This window comes from Nerophis lumbriciformis, linkage group LG27 (genome assembly GCF_033978685.3).
Source record: "Nerophis lumbriciformis linkage group LG27, RoL_Nlum_v2.1, whole genome shotgun sequence".
Classification (NCBI taxonomy): Eukaryota; Metazoa; Chordata; class Actinopteri; order Syngnathiformes; family Syngnathidae; genus Nerophis; species Nerophis lumbriciformis.
In genome coordinates this window covers 3,270,822-3,286,650 of record NC_084574.2, presented here as the reverse complement: position 1 = coordinate 3,286,650, position 15,829 = coordinate 3,270,822, and the positions used below count along the sequence as shown (strand labels likewise).

The 15,829-nt window shown below is 37.6% G+C and overlaps 1 protein-coding gene across 8 annotated transcripts in view; it reads right to left on the bottom strand.

The window, feature by feature from the left end:
* The window catches only part of lrba (LPS-responsive vesicle trafficking, beach and anchor containing), a 778,336-nt gene that overhangs the window by 603,774 nt on the left and 158,733 nt on the right, over positions 1-15,829 (bottom strand). For all 8 annotated transcript variants that reach the window (XM_061923000.1, XM_061922999.1, XM_061922998.1 and 5 more), the window contains 2 exons: positions 4,330-5,400; positions 1,956-2,137 (listed from right to left, as the gene is read on the bottom strand). In XM_061923000.1, coding sequence (XP_061778984.1) covers positions 1,956-2,137; positions 4,330-5,400 — 1,253 coding nt within the window. The remainder of the gene's footprint in view (positions 1-1,955; positions 2,138-4,329; positions 5,401-15,829) is intronic.

Below are 15,829 nucleotides of genomic sequence, written 5' to 3'. Positions count from 1 at the left end.
AACACATTGAAATGAGAAGGTGTGTCCTAACTGTTGGCCTGTACTGTATATACTTACTCATTTATATATTTTTTTACTCATTGATTTACTTTTTTTTAATGTTGTGTTAAACCACAAATGGTAACATAAGCAAGCCATTGGTGGTCGTGTTATATGCAGAGGTGGGTAGTAACGCGCTACATTTACTCCGTTACATCTATTTGAGTAACTTTTGGGATAAATTGTACTTCTAAGAGTAGTTTTAATGCAACATACTTTTACTTTTACTTAAGTATATTTATGGAGAAGGAATGCTACTTTTACTCCGCTACTTTTATCTACATTCAGCTCGCTACTCGCTACTAATTTTTATCGATCTGTTAATGCACGCTTTGTTTGTTTTGGTCTGTCAGACAGACCTTCAAAGTGCCTGCCTTACTGGTGACGTTTCACTTCGTTCCACCAATCAGATGCAGTCACTGGTGACGTTGGACCAATCAAACAGAGCCAGGTGGTCACATGACCTGACTTAAACAAGTTGAAAAACTTATTGGGGTGTTACCATTTAGTGGTCAATTGTACGGAATATGTACTGTACTGTGCAATCTAATAATAAAAGTTCCAATCAATCAATCAAAACTGTGAAGGAAAAAAGATACTTTTTTATTTCAACCGTACATCCCATCAAAAGCCTAAAGACTGACTGCACAATTCCTGTCTTCACAATAAAAGTGCCGCTCCATCGCGCCTGCACTTTCAAAATAAGAGTCTCCGAAAGCCAGCGCAAACAAGCTAGCAAGCTAAGGAGTTTGACGCCAATATATTTCTTGTAAAGTGTATAAAAACGAATATGGAAGCTGGACAAATAAGATGCCAAAAACCAACCACTTTCATGTGGTATTAGACAGAAAGGAGGAACTTTTCTTCTCCTCCATTTGAAAACGTGGACGTTATCATCACTACTGTCTGATTACAATCAACGCAAGTCATCAGAATCAGGTAATACACCAACTTATATTATTGTCTTCATGAAAGAAAGGAATCTATATGTTAAACATGCATGTATATTCATTAAAACACCTTTAACATGTAAACAAAAACAGCAAAATAAATACATATAAATGATATACTGTATATATCAATGCATATGTATGTATATATATATATATATATATATATATATATATATATATATATATATATATATATATATATATATATATATATATATATATATATTTATATATATATATATATATATACATATACATATATATATGTGTGTGTGTATGTTACTCATCAGTTAAGGGGCGGCATGGCGTAGTGGGTAGAGCAACCGTGCCAGAAACCTGAGGGTTGCAGGTTCGCTCCCCGCCTCTTACCATCCAAAAATCGCTGCCGTTGTGTCCTTGGGTGGGACACTTCATCCTTTGCCCCCGGTGCCACTCACACCGGTGAACTGAATGATGAATGATAGGTGGTGGTCGGAGGGGCCGTTGGCGCAAATTGCAGCCACGCTTCTGTCAGTCTACCCCAGGGCAGCTGTGGCTATGAAAGTAGCTTACCACCACCAGGTGTGAATGAATGATGGGTTCCACGTGTAAAGTGACTTTGGGTACTTAGAAAAGCGCTATATAAATCCCAGTTATTATTATTATTATTACCGGTATTATTACTCAGTACTTGAGTAGTTTTTTCACAACATACCTTTTACTTTTACTCAAGTAAATATTTGGGTGACTACTCCTTACTTTTACTTGAGTAATAAATCTCTAAAGTAACAGTACTCTTACTTGAGTACAATTTCTGGCTACTCTACCCACCTCTGCTTATATGTTTTGGTTTGAAAAACGTGACTTTGGCAAAGTTGCAAACAGACCTCTCAAACTAAAAAATATATTTTTAAAAACTTAAAACAGTTGATGAAATGAAACCAATCCTGTTTCAGTGTCATATTAATGCACAGCTGCCCTTACCTCCTCCACATTTGCACGTCCGTCTCGATGGCAAACAGCAGGTCCGTGAGGAGACGCTGGTGCATGTGGGACCAGCGGAACTCTGGGATGCGGAACATGGTGGATCTCGGCGCTGAGGTTCCACTCTCTCTCGGCTGGCCCGAGGGACCTGCGGTGGCTGCCGCTTGTCCTTGGCTTGTCTCCTACACAAACACGCCCACACAAAGCATTATTATCATCAAGTTACCACAAATGTGGCCGACTTGCTGATATGAAAACTATATTTTGCCACAAATCGCTAAATCTAGGGAGCTTTAGTGCATATCATATCTTAAGACAGATGTAATACATCAATTTCCAATGTTTGTACAAAATACTAGTAAATGAGTTCAATAAAGTTAGCATAATATCAGTTCTGCAGCGCATAGATGCAATGATTGGAACCTGACCAAAACTTTTGTAAAAATGACTCAAAAGTTGCCCAAAATGTCACTAGGGTCACTTTTACATGATTTATTATATTAACTTCTTAAGGCCCAAGCTGTTTGTTTACATGCTTTTTTTATTTCTCTTTGCTATTTGGGCTTATTGGACCTTAATTAGAATAAAAACTAAGAATCATCTTTTGATATGATGTACTTAGTCCATAAGTACACAAATGTGTACTTCATGTTTAGTGACATGCTAATTCTTATTTTTACACTTTTTTTTTCCAAATTCCATTGTATGTTATACTCTTCTAAAAAAGTACAAGTACAACCCATTTCTAACGCAACCAGATGGCAGTATAAGTGTCCACATAAGTGGCCATAAGACCCCAATTCTGTAGTGTACACAATTTTGGAAATAAGAGCTAAAAGATGCTGTCCACGCATGTGGCCACTAAGCCTTGATAAAAACACTTACCGTATTTTCCGCACTATTAGCCGCACCTAAAAACCACAAATTTACTCAAAAGCTGACAGTGCGGCTTATAACCCGGTGCGCTTTATATATGGATTAATATTAAGATTCATTTTCATAAAGTTTCGGTCTCGCAACTATGGTAAACAGCCACCATCTTTTTTCCCCGTAGAAGAGGAAGTGCTTCTTCTTCTACGCAAGCAACCGCCAAGGTAAGCACCCGCCCCCATAGAAGAGGAAGCGCTTCTTCTTCTACTGTAAGCAACCACCCGCCCCCGTAGAAGAAGAAGAAGCGCGCGGATATTACGTTTCATTTCCTTTGTGTGTTTACATCTGTAAAGACCACAAAATGGCTCCTACTAAGCGACAGGTTTCCGGTTCATGAAAAGACGCAATCTCTCCATCCGCACACGGACTACTATTTCACAGCAACTGCCTAAAGACTTTCAAGAAAAGCTGGCTACTTTCCGTGCATATTGTAAAAACAAGATAGCTGAAAAAAAGATCCGGCCAGAGAACATTATCAACATGGACGAGGTTCCACTGACTTTTGATATTCCTGTGAACCGCACTGTGGATACAACGGGAGCACGTACGGTGAATATTCGCACCACAGGGAATGAGAAGTCATCCTTCACTGTGGTTCTAGCTTGCCATGCTAATGGCCAGAAACTTCCACCCATGGTGATATTCAAAAGGAAGACCTTGCCAAAAGAGACCTTTCCAGCCGGCGTTATCATAAAAGCTAACTCGAAGGGATGGATGGATGAAGAAAAGATGAGCGAGTGGTTAAGGTAGGTTTACGTGAAGAGGCCGGGTGGCTTTTTTCACGCAGCTCCGTCCATGTTGATATACGACTCCATGCGCGCCCACATCACGCTGGTTTTTAATATATTATTAAAGTTTGACTGACCTATCTGACTGTTTTTTTGACATTCCTTTAGCGCAGTTAGATGCGGCTTATAACACGGGGCGGCTTATAGGTGGACAAAGTTTTGAAATATGCCGTTCATTGAAGGCGCGGCTTATAACCCAGGGCGGCTTATGGTGCGGAAAATACGGTAACTTCTTTTTATACTTGAATGACAGTTACAAACGTTGCTAAGAACAGTTAGCAGTAGGGGTGCGATACTAATTCACCCCGATTCTAAATGGATTCATGATATTTAAAAATATGGTTCTAGGCCATCTAATGCAACTAGAAATAGCTTTTCTAACCGGTTTTGAAAATTTTTAGAATAATCATGTTACCAAATAAGACATTGCGAGAATCGGTTTGACTGGGTTCTGAAACAAATAGTCAACCCAGGAATCAGAATCGTTAGGTACCCAAAGATTCATACCGCTAGTTTGTAAAGAATCTATGATGACGAAATGTTGACCTTGGATCTTATTATTTCTATTAACAAATTGGATTATGCTTCACCTGAGAAATTGCAGGTTTTGTGTTTGTTTTGATGAAATCCTGCTAAAGAATGAAAAAGATGAATACCGTTGCGTGTGTCTCCTTCAGTTCCAGCCTCTCGGTGTCTAAAGCCACGTTGGCCACATCCAGTCGGGCTATCTTGACCTCTTTGGTCTTCTGGACGGCAGTGCTTGCTACCGGGCCCTTGGATGGAACGTCCGCCGTAGCGGGAGCAGTGCTGGTGGTTGTGGCGTCCGAGAGGGATGACAAGACCTCAGCTGTGTCCTGGTCAGTAGAGGTCACTGTGGTCTGCTGGTCCGACAATTCTTCTTGGACTGGTTCTTTCTGTGGCTCTGTGACATTTGGTTCTGGTGTGTCACCTGGTGCAGCCTCTACACTCTGACCTTCTTCATTGGTTTCCTGGACTATAATCTTTTGCTTTTCTTTGTCTTCTTCCTTCACATCCTGTCCGTCATTTCCTCCTTTTCCCTCTTCCTCCTTTACCGTCGCCGCCACTTGGTCTTCGGGCGCAGCCGAGGTATACGAGTACTCCTCTTGGCTGTCGCTAACAGAGGACACATCAACCAAATCCTCGTTGAAGACCGAGGCACCACCCACTGCGCTGTTGTCCAGAGAGGTGTCGGGCTCCGGGGACGTTTGGTCGTTGTTGCCAACTTCTTCCGACAACACCGGAGTCGCTGAGTCTACTTCATCTGAAGGGTCTTTGGACACAGACGTTTGTTTGTTGTCCACATCTTTCTCCAGCTCGTCGTCACCTGTTCCAAGTTGTTGTGTGCCGTTATCATCAGTCTGCGGAACCACTTGTTGGTTTGCACTTTCATTCTGTTCATCGACCACAACCTGAACCTCAACTTGTTCATCAGAAGCCTCCAGAGCCAGTTTTTGCTCGTCCTCCACCACTTTGGACACAGTGATGGACGCCTCTCCAGGAGACGGGTCAGCGGAAGGCTCTGTGTCCACAGTGAGCTCGATGACGGTGGACGGGGGCGTGCCCTCTGGTGGTTGTCCGTTCACACAAACCGTGGTCTCTGAGCTCTGGCTGACTCCAGACACGGTTCGGATGGTTCCCAGAGACCCCGCAGACTGGTACTGGCGGAACATGCGGGACAGGCTGTCTTTGTGCTGCTCAAAGGTGACCTAAAAATATACAAGGTAAAAAACAAATGTGGTTACTGGGTACGGGAGAGCGAGAATCCTGTTTCTACCAGGTTCGGTTCAGTTAGGGAAACATTTCCTTGCCAAGTAAAGCAATAGTGTACGGGAGAGCTCAAGCCTCATTTGTGAATTTTTCTTTCACGATTAATAAAATATCTATTTCTTGATCCATCTATTTAATTTCCACCAAGTTTGCCGGTTTGGTTAACATTTACTTTTGTTTCCAATGTAAAGACACCGAACTAGGGATGTCCCGATCCGATATTTGGATTGGATCGGCCGCCGATATTTGCCAAAAAATGCGTATCGGCAAGGCATGGGAAAATGCCGATCCAGATCCAGTTGAAAAAAAAAAACTCCGGTCCGTGTTTTCCAACGCACCGATTTAAATAATACATTCCACTTTTCTGCTGCTCCCTAATTTCCGTTCCGCATTTTCCAGCACACCTTCAACACATCCAGAGGTCTGTGGATTCTCACGCAGTTGCTTTTAGCTGCTGGCATTACACGACAGGCTCTTCTCACTCTTTCCTGTGTCTCCCTCTTACAGACAGCGAGCGCACCTTCTTACACACGTCACATACTGTCACGTCATACGTCACATACTGTCACGTCATACGTCACATACGTATACGCCCTCTCCCAGCAGAGAGCGAAGTAGCAGCATGGCTAACGTTAGCTGTGATGCTAGCGCAGCCGCTAAGGTGCGCGCCTGCTCAAGCGTCCTCTGCGCACGGCAAATCTATGCCACGCACAAAATCAAATAAAAAAATAAGGGCTTAACAATTTTCGACACACGGACACGACAGAGAAAACAGTTTTTGTCATCATTGTTCAAATACTGTAAGGTCTGTCGAGACGCTTATCTCCATTCGGTGCCACACGTCCACACCATCGCCGAGGCAAACATTTCCACATCAACACCGTATGAAAAAAAATAGTGATTTTTTTTAGTTGTGATTTCCTTCTCTGCATGAAAGTTTAAAAGTAGCATATATTAATGCAGTATGAAGAAGAATGTTTTAATGTAGACATGCAAGTATTGAAAGAACATTTTGAAAATCAAGACTACATTTCCTGCAAATGGGTGCATTTCTACCCTATATTTTAACTTTAGATTTATTCTCATATCAAACTCTTTTAGTTGTCTTTTTGACACTTACATCCGGCGCCCCCCTCCACACCCTGGATTATAAATAATGTAAATAATTCAATGTGATTATCTTGTGTGATGACTGTATTATGATGATAGTATATATCTGATAGTATATATCTGTATCATGAATCAATTTAAGTGGACCCCGACTTAAACAAGTGTAAAAACGTATTGGGGTGTTACCATTTAGTGGTCAATTGTACGGAATATGTACTTCACTGTGCAACCTACTAATAAAAGTCTCAATCAATCAATCCAAACACATAGAATCATCATACTGCTGTGATTATATGCATCAAGTGTTCATTCAAGGCTAAGGCAAAATATCGAGATATATATCGTGTATCGCAATATGGCCTTAAAATATCGCAATATTAAAAAAAGGCCCTAGTTCAATGATGCCATTTCTGTTTGTCATGTATAATTTTGTCTATTTTGTGTTTATCCTTGAATAAACAGGTCAGTTTCTTGTTACCAACCATTGTGTATTATTCAAACTCCCCTAATTCAACACGTCACTCAGGTCCGCATGGAGCTGGAGGGGGCGTGGCCTCCAGCTCCGCCTGAATTTCGGGAGATTTTCGGGAGAAAATTTGTCCCGGGAGGTTTTCGGGAGAGGCGCTGAATTTCGGGAGTCTCCCGGAAAATCCGGGAGGGTTGGCAAGTATGTATATATGAATGAGGTAGGTCCCCTCCACTTGGTACATTGAAAAGTAGCTCGCCTGCAGAAAAAGTATGGTTAAAAAAAACTCCCTTCATCTTGTATGTGCAGCAACTTGCAACCGATTAACCTCAATCGGCGTCTCCGGCGCCTGACTGCTCGTCTATAAGCGACAATGGTCGGCGGTGGCGTTTGAGGAAGAGCCCATCCTTGTAAGCGGCCGTAGATCAGCTGGCAGATACGATCAGCCGGCGTGACGGCGAGCTGTGGCGAGTGCGTGTTCGGCATCGACAAGGATCCTCCCACGCCTAATTCAAGAGCTCGCATTAATCACTGGGGCCGGAGGACAGAAAGTCAAAGTGAAACTAGACCCCCTGAACCTGAGGCTATTTGGACAGCAGGAAGGAAAAAAAACAAAAAGAATACAAATTGAAGCAGCGGAGTAGCAAGAAATGGACTAATTGGAATAAGAAGAAAGTAACAGGGAAGAAAAAGGCTGATTGTTTGTAATTAATTAGGCGTTATTGTTCTAAATTAGCCTGCTACACGGCTGCTCGTTAATCTTCCGTAGTGGGAGGCACTGACTGCTAATCCATAGCTGCCTTCTGAGTGCACCGCTCTTTCTCCTCCCCTCATGGTCGTCACAACCTGCACGCCATTCATTTGGCCTTAATTGGACGTTTAACGGTGCGTGCAATTTAAAAAGAAAAGGCTGCAGTCGGAGTCATCTTTACGTTTCCCCCCCTGCGGGTTGTGTTCAAAATGCTTTGGGAGGCACACTAGCATACATGGAAAGCATGTAACTGCAAAAAATGTAATACTCGGACAAAAAGTCAATTAGTTGTTAAGTTTCACCCCATGTTTTTCAACCAATCTTGCTTAAATTGATGGGTAAGCGAGTGTGTGGCACACTCATTGGCTGTATTGACACTGCGTTGCCATTTCATAAAGGCTCCATCTACCGTATTAAAAAAGTCACTACATTTGACCTGATAATAAATTAATAGCTAGCAAACAATAGTTTTTTTGATTAAGTATTGAAGGAACTTTATTGTCATACCAGCACACATGAGAAACCCAAAAGTTGTTACCTGAGGTGCCAAATTTAGCCCAATGACCAGAGGTGGGTAGTAACGCGCTACATTTACTCCGTTACATCTACTTGAGTAACTTTTGGGATAAATCGTACTTCTAAGAGTAGTTTTAATGCAACATACTTTTACTTGAGTATATTTATAGAGAAGAAACGCTACTTTCACTCCGCTCCATTTATCTACATTTAGTTCAATACTGATTTTTATCGATCTGCTAATGCACACTTTGTTTGTTTTGGTTTGTCAGACAGACCTTCAAAGTAGGATCTATCACATGCCTGCGTTTCACCAATCAAGTGCAGTCACTGGTGACGTTTGACTCTGTTTCACCAATCAAATGCAGTCACTGGTGACGTTTGACTCCGTTTCACCAATCAAATACAGTCACTGGTGACGTTTGACTCCGTTTCACCAATCAAATGCAGTCACTGGTGACGTTTGACTCCGTTTCTCCAATCAAATACAGTCACTGGTGACGTATGACTCCATTTCACCGATCAAATGCAGTCACTGGTGACGTTTGACTCTGTTTCACCAATCAAATACAGTCACTGGTGACGTTTGACTCTGTTTCACCAATCAAATGCAGTCACTGGTGACGTTTGACTCCGTTTCACCAATCAAATGCAGTCACTGGTGACATTTGACTTCGTTTCACCAATCAAATGCAGTCACTGGTGACGTTTGACTCCGTTTCACCAATCAAATGCAGTCACTGGTGACGTTTGACTCCGTTTCACCGATCAAATGCAGTCACTGGTGACGTTTGACTCTGTTTCACCAATCAAATACAGTCACTGGTGACGTTTGACTCTGTTTCACCAATCAAATGCAGTCACTGGTGACGTTTGACTCCGTTTCACCAATCAAATGCAGTCACTGGTGACATTTGACTTCGTTTCACCAATCAAATGCAGTCACTGGTGACGTTTGACTCCGTTTCACCAATCAAATGCAGTCACTGGTGACGTTTGACTCCGTTTCACCGATCAAATGCAGTCACTGGTGACGTTTGACTCCGTTTCACCAATCAAATACAGTCACTGGTGACGTTTGACTCCGTTTCACCAATCAAATGCAGTCACTGGTGATGTTTGACTCCGTTTCACCAATCAAATGCAGTCACTGGTGATGTTTGACTCCGTTTCACCAATCAAATACAGTCACTAGTGACGTTTGACTTCGTTTCACCAATCAAATGCAGTCACTGGTGACGTTTGACTCTGTTTCACCAATCAAATACAGTCACTGGTGACGTTTGACTCCGTTTCACCGATCAAATGCAGTCACTGGTGACGTTTGACTCCGTTTCACCAATCAAATGCAGTCACTGGTGACATTTGACTCCGTTTCACCAATCAAACAGAGCCAGGCGGTCACATGATTAACTACACAAAGTTTCAGCGGCAAACAACAACAAGCTTAAGCTTACATGAACTCAACATCAAATTTGAGGAAGCACATGGCGGTAAGTAACATTAGTAGATATTTTGGCTGTCACCATAGGCTGATGCACTGCAGCCTCATAGAGAGACAGACAAAGACACACACACACACTTGCGCATGCATAGAAACACCAATCAGAAGTGCACAGTGTGTTCCCAGATGCAGCCCACACCTATCAGTTTATGGTTTGCGTAAAGGCTAACTTGTTATTTTCCTTTGTAATCTCTGCCTACTGAGCCTATGGTACTGTTACGTTATTGTGGCTCAATTTGCCTTAATTTTTGTTATGTTAATGTATTATTATTATTTAATATATATTATTGTTTTAGTCGCTTAAGAGATATTCCTGGCTCTGAATTTGCTCATTGCTATTTTTATGTTTTTGTGCATTATTTGTTGCCGTCGTCATTAAACGAACAGGTCACTCATCAGTTACTCAGTACTTGAGTAGTTTTTTCACAACATACTTTTACTCAAGTAAATATTTGGGTGACTACTCCTTACTTTTACTTGAGTAATAAATCTCTAAAGTAACAGTACTCTTACTTGAGTACAATTTCTGGCTACTCTACCCGTCACTACTGCACACATCAAATGTCATCGTGATCCAGCGAACACTCTTAAGTTACAGTGGGCTGTTTTGTAGACGGCGTCGAGCAGTGTGAGAAATTTCAAGTCAATCCGACCAATGGGGTTTAATAACACTACATACCTGCCAACTTTTGAAATCAGAAAAACCTAGTAGCCAGGGTCCAAGGGCCACAGGCCCCGGTAGGTCCAGGACAAAGTCCTGGTGGGGGGTTCAGCCTTCGCCCCCCGACGCAAAATGATTATTAGCATTCAGACAGGTTAAAATGTTGCTAAAACCATCACTTTTCTATCAGTCACAGTGACTTTTCAAAACAAAAATATTACAGCAAAAATCATATGGGTTGATTGACATGTTTATTCTGTAAGCTAACTTCAATTGTTTGAAATTATTTTGACAGTTAATGCCAGTTATCCTGTCAACCTTTCACAAGACTTCAATTTGTTAATTGAAAGTATAAACAGTATAAACACTTTTTACAGTAAACAAATGGTAAAACAGTACTAAACAATTCCATTAAAAAAAAAATTGGTGTCATTATTAACTTTCTGTCCAAGCTTGTATAATCTACTGCCTTGTTCAATTGTAAAAAATATTCTGTGCCTAAAATTCACATTTCTATCACAATTATCATACTGTAAACATGGTAAGCTAACTTCATTAAAATTAATAGTCCTGTCAATAGCATGGAATTACAATTCAAATGTAGTTTTTTTGTAAGCCTTTCAAAAGAATTCAAAATATGAAAAATTAATGAAAATGAATTTAAGCCATCAGACACTTGAAAAGTGGCACATCACATCTCTAATGTAATCATTTGAACTTTTCAACAGAAATAGCACTGCAAAAATATTAAGGACATACTTCTGTATTTTGGTAGTTATGCTGTCAACATTTAACAAGATTTCTTCAACTTGGACTTGAAAGCATAAATAGTATAAACACTTTTAACAGTATGTCGTGCTGTGAAATACAGCTGACAGGATTGCGCACCAAACACGAAGCAAGGCCAAAGCGCATGCATGGTGCAGGAGAACAAAGGACTTCTTTCATTTAAGGTTTGTGATAAACCATCAAACTCATTCGTTAAAAGGACTCTATAGTAATATAAAGCGAATTTTTCTGGACATTATCATGCAAGAAAAGTTTATTTTTGGGACCGCGATCACCGCGTAATGATTTTTAAAGGTTGCATTACAAACATTTAACTGTCCCATGTGATCAGCCAGTGCGATTGGAAGTCCATGCTCAATTATTGCCTCCGTAAATAAAACTTCGGCATTTATCACATCCAAAGAATCTGTTTGGGCGACGAAAAACGTTGAAAGTTTTCCACTTGTATCGCTAGCAACGGCATTAGACTTGTGTTTTTTTGTCCCAACGTGGTCTTTTACATCGCTAATTCCTCCGTATCCGATCGAAAAATCTTGTCTGCACAAGGTGCAATTCGCGTAGTTTTCACCCTTTTTTTTTTTTTTTTATTAATGAAAAACCGTATTTTTTATCACTGCAACCGTAACCCGGAATAGGTTGATGAAAACCGTACGAATTACGGGAAAACCGGAGTAGTTGGCAGGTATGACACTATGTTGTCAAAAAAAAAAAAATAGCACAGCATGTTTTGGCACATTTTCAACCAGGAGTAAAAGAGTTTGCTTCCACAAACTCATGAGTGCAATTTCATCGATGAAAGTGTGAAGGACGCGGGCAGATTATCGGCATGATTGGTGTGCCGAAACGGACGAGGGGGCACCTTGGGTGGGAGCGTGGGCAGCAGCTGGGAGGGATGTCGTGTCAGCGTGCACACCTGCACCCACATCTGTCTTGCAGATGCAGCACACCCGCAGTGGCAGCTTGCCATGCATTAAACAGACACACAGCTAACGCACTGGGGCGGTATAGCTCGGTTGGTTGAGTGGCCGTGCCAGCATCTTGAGGGGTTCCAGGTTCGATCCCCGCTTCCGGCATCCTCGTCACTGCCGTTGTGTCCTTGGGCAAGACACTTTACCCACCTGCTCCCAGTGCCACCCACACTGCTTTAAATGTAACTTAGATATTGGCTTTCACTATGTAAAGCGCTTTGAGTCACTAGAGAAAATGCGCTATATAAATATAATTCACTTCACTGTGCTAGAGTTGTACGGGGGTCGTACAATTCAGAATTTGACCAAAATCTGTGTCCTGGCAACCGACAAAAGTAAAACATCTGTTCTGTCATGTAGTAACATTCATAATAACATGTAATATATACATGATGTTAGTATATATGTCATGTAGTAACATTCATAACAACATGTAATATATACATGATGCAAGTATATATGTCATGTAGTAACATTCATAATAACATGTAATATATACATGATGTAAGTATGTAGTAACATTCATAATAACATGTAATATATACATGATGTAAGTATATATGTCATGTAGTAACATTCATAATAACATGTAATATATACATGATGTAAGTATATATGTCATGTAGTAACATTCATAATAACATGTAATATATACATGATGTAAGTATGTAGTAACATTCATAATAACATGTAATATATACATGATGTAAGTATATATGTCATGTAGTAACATTCATAATAACATGTAATATATACATGATGTAAGTATATATGTCATGTAGTAACATTCATAATAACATGTTATATATACATGATGTAAGTATATATGTCATGTAGTAACATTCATAATAACATGTAATATATACATGATGTAAGTATATGTCATGTAGTAACATTCATAATAACATGTAATATATACATGATGTAAGTATATATGTCATGTAGTAACATTCATAATAACATGTAATATATACATGATGTAAGTATATATGTCATGTAGTAACATTCATAATAACATGTAAGTATATATGTCATGTAGTAACATTCATAATAACATGTAATATATACATGATGTTAGTATATATGTCATGTAGTAACATTCATAACATGTAATATATACATGATGCAAGTATATATGTCATGTAGTAACATTCATAATAACATGTAATATATACATGATGTAAGTATGTAGTAACATTCATAATAACATGTAATATATACATGATGTAAGTATATGTCATGTAGTAACATTCATAATAACATGCAATATATACATGATGTAAGTATATATGTCATGTAGTAACATTCATAATAACATGTAATATATACATGATGTAAGTATATATGTCATGTAGTAACATTCATAATAACATGTAATATATACATGATGTAAGTATGTAGTAACATTCATAATAACATGTTATATATACATGATGTAAGTATATATGTCATGTAGTAACATTCATAATAACATGCAATATATACATGATGTAAGTATATATGTCATGTAGTAACATTCATAATAACATGTAATATATACATGATGTAAGTATATATGTCATGTAGTAACATTCATGATAACATGTAATATATACATGATGTAAGTATATATGTCATGTAGTAACATTCATAATAACATGCAATATATACATGATGTAAGTATATATGTCATGTAGTAACATTCATAATAACATGTAATATATACATGATGTAAGTATATATGTCATGTAGTAACATTCATAATAACATGTAATATATACATGATGTAAGTATATATGTCATGTAGTAACATTCATAATAACATGTTATATATACATGATGTAAGTATATATGTCATGTAGTAACATTCATAATAACATGTAATATATACATGATGTAAGTATATATGTCATGTAGTAACATTCATAATAACATGTAATATATACATGATGTAAGTATATATGTCATGTAGTAACATTCATAATAACATGTAATATATACATGATGTAAGTATATATGTCATGTAGTAACATTCATAATAACATGTAATATATACATGATGTAAGTATATATGTCATGTAGTAACATTCATAATAACATGTAATGTATACATGATGTAAGTATATATGTCATGTAGTAACATTCATAATAACATGTAATATATACATGATGTAAGTATGTAGTAATATTCATAATAACATGTAATATATACATGATGTAAGTATATGTCATGTAGTAACATTCATAATAACATGTAATATATACATGATGTAAGTATATATGTCATGTAGTAACATTCATAATAACATGCAATATATACATGATGTAAGTATATATGTCATGTAGTAACATTCATAATAACATGTAATATATACATGATGTAAGTATATATGTCATGTAGTAACATTCATAATAACATGCAATATATACATGATGTAAGTATATATGTCATGTAGTAACATTCATAATAACATGTAATATATACATGATGTAAGTATATATGTCATGTAGTAACATTCATAATAACATGTAATATATACATGATGTAAGTATATATGTCATGTAGTAACATTCATAATAACATGTAAGTATATATGTCATGTAGTAACATTCATAATAACATGCAATATATACATGATGTAAGTATGTAGTAACATTCATAATAACATGTAATATATACATGATGTAAGTATATATGTCATGTAGTAACATTCATAATAACATGTAATATATACATGATGTAAGTATATATGTCATGTAGTAACATTCATAATAACATGCAATATATACATGATGTAAGTATATATGTCATGTAGTAACATTCATAATAACATGTAATATATACATGATGTAAGTATATATGTCATGTAGTAACATTCATAATAACATGTCATATATACATGATGTAAGTATGTAGTAACATTCATAATAACATGTAATATATACATGATGTAAGTATATATGTCATGTAGTAACATTCATAATAACATGTAATATATACATGATGTAAGTATATATGTCATGTAGTAACATTCATAATAACATGTAATATATACATGATGTAAGTATATATGTCATGTAGTAACATTCATAATAACATGTAATATATACATGATGTAAGTATATAAATCATGTAGTAACATTCATAATACATGTAATATATACATGATGTAAGTATATATGTCATGTAGTAACATTCATAATAACATGTAATATATACATGATGTAAGTATATAAATCATGTAGTAACATTCATAATACATGTAATATATACATGATGTAAGTATATATGTCATGTAGTAACATTCATAATAACATGTAATATATACATGATGTAAGTATGTAGTAACATTCATAATAACATGTAATATATACATGATGTAAGTATATATGTCATGTAGTAACATTCATAATAACATGCAATATTTACATGATGTAAGTATGTAGTAACATTCATAATAACATGTAATATATACATGATGTAAGTATATATGTCATGTAGTAACATTCATAACAACATGTAATATATACATGATGTAAGTATATATGTCATGTAGTAACATTCATAATAACATGTAATATATACATGATGTAAGTATATATGTCATGTAGTAACATTCATAA